At 41.6% G+C, this 10,293-nt stretch overlaps 1 protein-coding gene across 1 annotated transcript in view; it reads left to right on the top strand.

The window, feature by feature from the left end:
- Positions 1-5,583: 5,583 nt before the first annotated feature.
- The window catches only part of LOC143212889 (phosphatase and actin regulator 2), a 422,446-nt gene continuing 417,736 nt past the window's right edge, over positions 5,584-10,293 (top strand). Inside the window, exons 1-2 of the mRNA XM_076432224.1 lie at positions 5,584-5,742; positions 7,885-7,965. Of these exons, the coding sequence (XP_076288339.1) occupies positions 5,622-5,742; positions 7,885-7,965 (202 nt within the window). The 5' untranslated portion in view covers positions 5,584-5,621. The remainder of the gene's footprint in view (positions 5,743-7,884; positions 7,966-10,293) is intronic.

The raw sequence follows: 10,293 nt of genomic DNA, 5'->3' as shown, positions 1-10,293 counted from the left end.
CAGAAGGCTCTGATTCTTTCAAAGTGAGAAACAAGAGCGAACCAGAGCAGAAGGCTCTGGTTCGAAGGTGACGCGGCGCGTACAATGCTTGCAGTGCAGCTCCGGTCAGAGCCGATACCCGACGTGTCCTCACCAAGAGCAATGGACAGTGAGAAGTGTTCAAACGTAACACCATCTCTCTGCCAACTACCTGCCACCAGGCAACGCAATGCATTGAGATGACGTGGGTAGGATGACGAACAGAGAATTTCTCTGCCAACTACCTGCCACCAGGCAACGCAAAGCATTGAGGTAACGTGGGTAGGATTACGAACAGAGAGAATGGCAATACGAGTGAACAGGTCTCAATGAACCACCCCTCTCAATGTATCGACGCCGAATACCGGCTCCAATCGGTCTGGTACATACAAGCAAGGTCCGACACAGCCTTCTGCTGTGTCGGAATCAAGCAAACGAGCAAAGTGAATTTAAGGCAATAATTACTCGACATATTTAAAACGACGATATACAATCTTAATAACTAACGCACGCAGGTCGATGGAATTATACTAAATTACGCACGCAAGTCGAGCAATTATCGCGGAGCAAAAGGTGTGAATCGGAGAAGAAGTCTCCGATTCAGGGGGGGGGGGGATCGAAGGCGAATCAGGCAGAAGGCTCTGATTCTTTCAAAGTAAAAAATAAGAGCGAACCAGAGCAGAAGGCTCTGGTTTGAAGGTGACGCGGCGCGTACAATGCTTGCAGTGCAGCTCCGGTCAGAGCCGATACCTGACGTGTCCTCACCAAGAGGAATGGACAGTGAGAAGTGTTCAAACGTAACACCATCTCTCTGCCAACTACCTGCCACCAGGCAACGCAATCCATTGAGATGACGTGGGTAGGATGACGAACAGAGAATTTCTCTGCCAACTACCTGCCACCAGGCAACGCAAAGCATTGAGGTAACGTGGGTAGGATTACGAACAGGGAGAATGGCAATACGAGTGAACAGGTCTCAATGAACCACCCCTCTCAATGTATCGACGCCGAATACCGGCTCCAATCGGTCTGGTACATACAAGCAAGGTCCGACACAGCAGAAGGCTGTGTCGGAATCAAGAAAACGAGTAACGTGAATTTAAGACAATAATTACTCGACTTACTCGGGTGCGGCCTATCGGCGATTCGGGTACCCCGGGGACGCGACTCCCCGTACTCACTCACGGATGCGGCCGTGAGTGAGCCCCTGGGGGACCTCCCTCGGCGAATAAAACTACAACTTCGTGGTACGTCCTCTTCTTGTTGTGTCCTCTTCTTGGTGTATCCTCTTCTTGGTGTGTCCTCTTCTTGGTGTGTCTTCTTCTTGGTATGACTTCTTCTTGGTGTATTCTAGCTGAAACAGACTAATAATATAGTTAGACATAACAATACATAACCCTGCACACGAGTGCAAACCTAATACCCGCTCACGAGAGCCAAACAAACCCCGCACACGAGTGCGAATCTAACCAGCTCACGAGAGCCAACCTAATACCAGCTCACGAGAGCCAAACAAACCCCGCACACGAGTGCGAATCTAACCAGCTCACGAGAGCCAACCTAATACCAGCTCACGAGAGCCAAACAAACCCCGCACACGAGTGCGAATCTAACCAGCTCACGAGAGCCAACCTAATACCAGCTCACGAGAGCCAAACAAACCCCGCACACGAGTGCGAATCTAACCAGCTCACGAGAGCCAACCTAATACCAGCTCACGAGAGCCAAACAAACCCCGCACACGGGTGCGGCCTATAGGCGATTCGGGTACCCCGGGGACGCGACACCCCGTACTCACTCACGGCACCATCCGTGAGTGAGCCCCTGGGGGACCTCCGATCGGAGGAATACCAATTTCAGACAAGATATGAAAATGTTTCGAAGCGGGACTTGTGAAAGTTCCGATGCAAACAATTGGAAATTCAATTCAACAGTCAGAAGACCAAACATAATTCTGCACATGAGTGCGAATACAACCAGAAAACCAGCTCATGAGAGCAATTGTAATCCTGCATACGAGTGGGACGCTCAAAATGTAATTTTTATAAAGAATAAAATTTGTAAATTTGAAGAAGACTCAATAGTCTTCATTGAAAGTCTCGATAAAAATTTCAAAAGTATGAAGGACGAGTTTAAAAAGACAAAAGAAGTTTTGAAAAATATTAGTAATCAAACTTACCGTTGTTCCTTGAATTGACAGTTGAAGGTAGGCCAGGGTAACTGTAGATGACCTCTGGTCCACCTCTGGTCCACCTCTGGTCTCTCTGGTTCTCCTGGCGCTCCTGGTCACGCAGCACGTCCGCTCACCCCGCTACCCCCGCCCCGACTGACTGACCACCGGTGAGCTCTCGCCGATCTGCCGAGCTCGAACGGCACCCCCCACTCCGCCGAATATCGATCGATGTCGATCGCCGTGACAATTATTGAAAAATTTATTATTTCCAGCTGGTTAATGTTTATAACAATTCTATTTGACAGCGATGTCCACAAGCAATCCCTTGGCTATCTGACCACCTAATTTTTTAGTCAAAGTGGCTAATAGTTTTCGTGATACGTAATAACTTTTAAACCATGAACATTCGCACGCATTAATTTATTCGATACAATTCACAGATAAATTTATTATATCTGTCTGTTTAATGTTTATAACAATTCCTTTTTCTAACGATGTTAACGAGCACTCCCTTGACCACCTTGCCATCTAAATTTTTCGTAAAAATAGACAATAAAACTCGAAATATAGAATAACTTTTAAACCATGAACATTCGCACGCATTAATTTATTCGATACAATTCACGTATAAATTTATTATATCTGGCCGTTTAATGTTTATAACAATTCCTTTTTCTAACGATGTTAACAAGCACTCCCTTGACCTCCTTCCCATCTAAATTTTTCGTAAAAATAGACAATAAAACTCGAAATATAGAATAACTTTTAAACCATGAACATTCGCACGCATTAATTTATTCAAAATTGATTTTTATTATATAGAAGATAATGCCATGAGAGATTTATTAATTCTAGCTACATAATTAATGTTTATAATAATTCCTTTCCCAACGACGTGGACAAGTACTCTTATCTTAAGAAAATAACTATAACCCCGCACACGAGTGCGAAAACAACCAACGAAGCAGCTCACAAGAGCAATTATAATCCTGCATACGAGTGGGACGCTCAAAATGTAATTTTTATAAAGAATAAAATTGATAAATTTGAAGAAGACTCAATAGTCTTCATTGAAAGTCTCGATAAACATTTCAAAAGTATGAAGGACGAGTTTAAAAAGACAAAAGAAGTTTTGAAAAATATTAGTAATCAAACTTACCGTTTTTCCTTGAATTGACAGTTGAAGGTAGGCCAGGGTAACTGTTGATGACCTCTAGTCCACCTCTGGTCCACCTCTGGTCTCTCTGGTTCTCCTGGCGCTCCTGGTCACGCAGCACGTCCGCTCACCCCGCTACCCCCGCCCCGACTGACTGACCACCGGTGAGCTCTCGCCGATCTGCCGAGCTCGAACGGCGCCCCCCACTCCGCCGAATATCGATCGATGTCGATCGCCGTGACAATTATTGAAAAATTTATTATTTCCAGCTGGTTAATGTTTATAACAATTCCTTTTTCTAACGATGTTAACGAGCACTCCCTTGACCACCTTGCCATCTAAATTTTTCGTAAAAATAGACAATAAAACTCGAAATATAGAATAACTTTTAAACCATGAACATTCGCACGCATTAATTTATTCGATACAATTCACGTATAAATTTATTATATCTGGCCGTTTAATGTTTATAACAATTCCTTTTTCTAACGATGTTAACAAGCACTCCCTTGACCACCTTCCCATCTAAATTTTTCGTAAAAATAGACAATAAAACTCGAAATATAGAATAACTTTTAAACCATGAACATTCGCACGCATTAATTTATTCAAAATTGATTTTTATTATATAGAAGATAATGCCATGAGAGATTTATTAATTCTAGCTACATAATTAATGTTTATAATAATTCCTTTCCCAACGACGTGGACAAGTACTCTTATCTTAAGAAAATAACTATAACCCCGCACACGAGTGCGAAAACGACCAACGAAGCAGCTCACAAGAGCAATTATAATCCTGCATACGAGTGGGACGCTCAAAATGTAATTTTTATAAAGAATAAAATTGATAAATTTGAAGAAGACTCAATAGTCTTCATTGAAAGTCTCGATAAACATTTCAAAAGTATGAAGGACGAGTTTAAAAAGACAAAAGAAGTTTTGAAAAATATTAGTAATCAAACTTACCGTTTTTCCTTGAATTGACAGTTGAAGGTAGGCCAGGGTAACTGTAGATGACCTCTAGTCCACCTCTGGTCCACCTCTGGTCTCTCCGGTTCTCCTGGCACTCCTGGTCACGCAGCACGTCCGCTCACCCCGCTTCCCCCGCCCCGACTGACTGACCACCGGTGAGCTCTCGCCGATCTGCCGAGCTCGATCGGCGCCCCCCACTCCGCCGAATATCGATCGATGTCGATCGCCGTGACAATTATTGAAAAATTTATTATTTCCAGCTGGTTAATGTTTATATCGTTATAACAATTCTATTTGACAGCGATGCCCACAAGCAATCCCTTGGCTATCTGACCACCTAATTTGTTAGTCAAAGTGGCTAATAGTTTTCGTGATACGTAATAACTTTTAAACCATGAACATTCGCACGCATTAATTTATTCGATACAATTCACAGATAAATTTATTATATCTGGCTGTTTAATGTTTATAACAATTCCTTTTTCTAACGATGTTAACGAGCACTCCCTTGACCACCTTGCCATCTAAATTTTTTACAGTAAAGTCTTTTCAACATATTTCTGTTCTCACAGATCGATTCCTGGAACATTTATGTATAAAAAAGTGTAAGGTAATAATTCTCGTTTATGAAATATTTTGAAATTACAAATTGAGGTGTCTCATATAAAATTTGGAATAGGAATTGTTGATTTTCCTAAAATTATGCTTCAATAATATATTTCTAAGAATTTTTTTTCCTCGAGTTTTACTTTTCATATTGAAACCAACATCGTCTGAAACAGAGTTGGGCAAAAATTTAATCAACGATTGACGACTAAATTTCTATTTCAATCATCAATCGCAATTAACAATTAATCTCCTCGTTTAGTCGTTAATTGTGGTTAACGATTAAATACTTATCGCCGACGAGAATCTCCTCAGTAGCCTTCTGCACCGACGAGTTCATGTCGATGGCCTTCTGTTTCTCACTCCAGTCAGAATATATCTTAGAGGGCGTAAGAGAACACCGAAATATTCGAGTGACACGAACTCCCATAAGGCTGGCAGTCTTTAATAGTGTATCTGGTCGGTGGCCGGGTTAAAGAACGGCGCGCCGGTAAAGAAAATCAAAAATTGGTTTGTTGAGGGGGCTGGCAGGTGGCGGTAGCGGATTCGACATTCGGGAGCTGCCATCTGTCGCGAGAGTCGCGCGTTATGAACCGCGAAGCGTGCGTGGAAGTTTCGAAAAAGGAATTCGGATTCGAATGCAGCGAGGCAACTATATAGTCGCGGTGCGGATAAACGCGAGTTAACCTGAAAATGGCCGAATCGTGCGAGCCGTCGGTGTCAAGTGCAGTGACCAGTGTTGTGTCCCATGGACAAACAAAAGCGTCGGAAACGCCGTGCCAGGAGACCAACGTTCAGACACCCGGATGCCCCGGTACGTAAGCCCATCCCGAAATTATCCTGTAGCTATTTCAAACCAGTTTATTCAAACGCGAGTGGTCGAGCGCGGCCATGCAACAAGTGGCACGGAGCGCTCTTGCATGCCGAACAGGGCCGTCACGTTTGATCCACGAGGCCCTCGCCCCGTCCCACCGATTATTTTCTAACATGTCGTCGACGTCACGTGACTCTCGTCGTCCTGTTGACGGACCTTCGTTTCCCTACCACAAAATTCTAACAGTCCATAGAAAAAAAAAATTCACCAGAATGATCCTCATTCTACGAAGGTCGAATCAAACCGCAAATCGGACAGTTGGTTCTGTCAAAATACGTTACTAAACTGCGGATCTTTATGCATTTATGAAATATAAAGCAGTGAAGGATATAAAAATAACTAAGAATATTGTGTGTTATGTTGCTTTCAACGTGAGAAGACTATTAAGAGATAGAATGCATGTTTATTTAACTACTGCTTCCCACAATCAAAACAGAAGATCTTTATTTTCTGTAAAGATCCGCAGTCTATACGTTACACAATCAAGATTTATGTAGATTATTTCATTCTCAGTAGTCCCCTGATCCTTTAATCTTGACTCGTGAATGTACAATCAACGCACAGATTTAGTATTTAGACGTTTAGTATTTAGATTTAGTATTTATCTCTATAAAAAAATCGTGCTAACCTGGTTTTACACGAATCGTTCCGGTTGATGAATTCCGTATACATATTACGTTCCTGGCAGAAGGATTATTCCTAGGCAGGTGGATAAGGGACCGGGGAACGGCTTTCTTGATCGGGTTATTATATGCACGTTGCAATGGATTGTATATCTGCACAAGTAGAGCATGGTTTTCGATTGTTTTCAGTGTTTCGGTCTCGCGGATCCGATCATTCTCTGCGATTAATTTCGATTACCGTTACAGATGGACAAGCGAAGACAGTCCCGCGAGGGGAACGTGTGACAGGCTCCTATACCCGTTTTATTGTATTTATTTTATTATCATCGTTTCACTCGCAGTTGCGCAAGGTTTTTTCCGTTCGAATTATCGTCGCGATTTCATGAAAGAAGAAACCACTTTAGGATTCGACGTATCGAAGTTTTCTGAGAAGGAGGGAAGTATTAAAAAAGCATAGGCGACAAGTGGATTTATTTATCACCCTTTTAACGCTCGCGGAAGTATGGTTATCGACGAAAAATTACACAACGATAAGCGCCGACCGCGATAAGTGTAAAAACCATAGGGCCAGTGCACATCTCTCGCGTATTATCTCTTCGCGTTAGTCAATCCTTGATATCTGTCAAACGTGATAGATAGACTGCGGATTTTTATGCATTTATAGCAAAATTGAGTAAATGAAATTCGAAATTGTTAAAAAATTGTTAAAATTGAAGATGTCAATATATGATTTCTCCTCCTTTAAAATCATTAAGGGAAGAAATGATCTATGTAGACAATTTTTATTTTCCATAAAGATCATGTAGCTGTGACAAACTGGTTACAATTTGTCTTTATCGTGCATTGGTACAATCTACTCGACTCTTCCATTTAAAAACCATATTATAAATATACTTCGGAATGTAATACTCGTCGAAAGTATGTACATTTGTCAGCTGTACGAAGCCGACTCGTTTATTAACGATGAAATGTTGCATTTTTTTTTCATACGCTCCTGTCTTTCCCGCGTAGTTCACGCGGTTTTGGAGAGAGGGCGCCACAGGATGTAAACAAAATTGGTTTCATGACATTTTCAATCAATTTGTAAATAAAAATGGCAATAGAACACGGGTACTATTGTTTCGTCTTTTAGATCATAGCTGAGAGCACTTTTGCGCATTTATTTGAGCGTACGCGAGAAACGCGAATTAAATAAATTTTATGTACTCGTTCAAATAGTGTGTACCGCAACGCCACAGCTGTCGCTACGCAACTATGTCTGAGGTTGTATAATAGGTAGATGTGCACACAGACAAGGTAAATCAGTAGAACAATCTGTCAATGCATTTTTCTATCATACGTGGGGCGTGATAGTAAAATCTTAGCTCAATCCGATTTGACCGACTTTCGGAAGTTTATCCTGACTATCTATGTATTCCCATATCTCGTCTGTAGTAAAAGCTGCGAATTTCTTTTTTAGCGGACGATACCACGAAGACCATAGAGGTCGGCGAAAAGGTAGAGACCGAAGAAACCAACACGCAAAGCAACGGTAATACCGGTGAGTGATAATCAAGGATTTCCGACGAAGTTTCGCAGTTTCACTTATGCTGTGCACGTCAGATGGAAGCACGCCAGGCGCGTCTATCGATTTGACTGGGGTAAAACGAAAACCAAAATCTCTGTTCTGATGCACATGTAATAATGCTTCCCTAACTGTACTTTTGTGCAATTTTATATTTATATTAAATGGTAAAGAACACAACAATCAGTATAATAGATTTTTACTTTGGTCGTGGAAGATGCAGCTTCAAATTTTCTTCACTCTTCTTCCAGAAATTGTATTTACAACTCTCAGATATTTCTAAAATATTATTCGTCCTGTAAATAATATTGTTTCTTGCTTTTTCACAGATAGAAATATTATTGGCTATTTTTTAAAGGAAAGGAGCTAGAAATAATTTCGAAGAGCAGTACGATCATAGAAAGAACTGTTTATTTTTGAGATTAACTAAAGTAGCACTGGAAAGTGAACAACAAACGCGTATTTTTCGCATGCGGTTAAACAGTTGTATAACAGGTGGAATCTCGATGATTCGCATGATATTTAACCGTGCACCTTGATTGATTAGGGTAAAGGTATCAGTTACCGGATATTTAGTAACGACGTGGAAGTTTTTTTATTAATTTGAAGCCATTCTGTAATTTATTTTGCATTATTTGTGATAAACGATTGCTTATCAACCTTTCTTCTTGTGTTGTCAATTTTTTCTGGACGATTTTGCTGGAAAGCAAAAGAATTATTAACGAAGTTTTAATCCGAAGTTATTTGAAAAACAGGTTGACGCTGGTTAATGATGGTTGATGGCATTTCCAACGATTGACAACAATGTCCGATGAATATTATATACACAGCATAACATCTTCCACAGATGATAAAGTTATTTATACTACAAACGTCCCGCGCAGACGCAGACACTTGCGATTTCTCGCAATTCTTTCCTCGTCTTCGTTTTCTCCCCGGGGGTTTTCGCGATAGAAGTAAACAGTGTGACTTCTAATACTCTTCCCGAGTTCCGGCGCGGTTTAACGAACTGTGAGGTTTCCGCGCGAAACCGTCGCATAAAGCCTGACAAGCGTAATCAAAAGTGACGTGGCTCGGAACACTTGCCGACCGAAATGGTCGCGCGGCGCCGCGCCGCGCCGCAGAGGATCGAAATGCGAATCGCGCTAATCGACGCGGCTGCTCGCAAACGTTCTCGATACGATTAATTAATCGTCAATTAAGTATTGCGTGGTGGTTCATTACGATACCATGTATTATTAAGCAACTGAAATGTATATTGAGCTAAGCGCGCATGTAAATTATTCTCGAAGCGTTTTCATTTATCTGGCTGCATTCCGAAACGTCTCATTAATTTGTTCGTAGAAATTTAACAGCGGCGAAGTGAGAAAATTATATACGATTGCTAATTTACTGTCCTCGTGCGAGGCGGATAATCGAAAGTTTTACAGCTTCGAAATTCGCTCTCGTTTGATCCTTGCTGGTTCATAAATTAGAGAAATATGATTATCGAAAAATTGTTGAGCGTATCTTTCGACTGTACAAAGTTTAGTGAAACTGGAATGAACAATTTCATAAAAATTCTTAGTGTTACTAAAAAGTATACGAAATGTTCGATTTAAAAAAGAAGTTTCGTAGCCTTTTTACTTTTCGTCTGCGAAGGCAGTTGTTCCGAGGAGAACGCAATTAAAGTTTCCCGGAAGTCGAAACGCTTCGACTACGATATGTTTTAGACAGGAGAGAAATCAGACTTCGCCTTCTTCGGATTTCAGTGCTCTGTTCGACTTCAACCCCGATGGACGGGTGGTTCTCGCGCGCACACCGTGTTTCTCAAAATAAATATTAAAAACGCTGAGGAAGCAGTTAACGCGCGAAATTAGGACAAACTGCTGTAAGGTCGTTCCGGGAACTGGGTCACGACAGGTGGCGACTCTAGTAGCCAGAGAGAGGAGGGCACTTTTGAAAATCGACCGCTAAACACTCGTTACGCACCGTTGATGTTCCCTACCCGAGATCTCTAGAGCCGCGATAGCCGAACATTCATCCAATCTAACGTGCATCTTTCACGCTGTTTTACCCCCTATCTTTAGTTCCGCTCCATCCCTCTTCTATTCTAGCCTGTCCCGGTGATAGACGAACGAATTTATCGGCCGGATAAGAAGTTGAAAAACTTTTATCCATTTTTTTTTGTTCTCCGAATGCGGATCAAATCGTGCGCGAAGCAGACAAAATGTCTACATAATCTTGATCCCTCTATTCTGGTCGTTTTAAATCGTTTTTACAGGGTTTTGTCTAAACATGATCATGAAGTTTTTATTAGTTTTA

This window comes from Lasioglossum baleicum, chromosome 1 (genome assembly GCF_051020765.1).
Source record: "Lasioglossum baleicum chromosome 1, iyLasBale1, whole genome shotgun sequence".
NCBI classification, from domain to species: Eukaryota; Metazoa; Arthropoda; class Insecta; order Hymenoptera; family Halictidae; genus Lasioglossum; species Lasioglossum baleicum.
The sequence above is the reverse complement of the archived record's forward strand: the minus strand, read 5'-3'. Positions and strand labels throughout refer to the sequence as shown.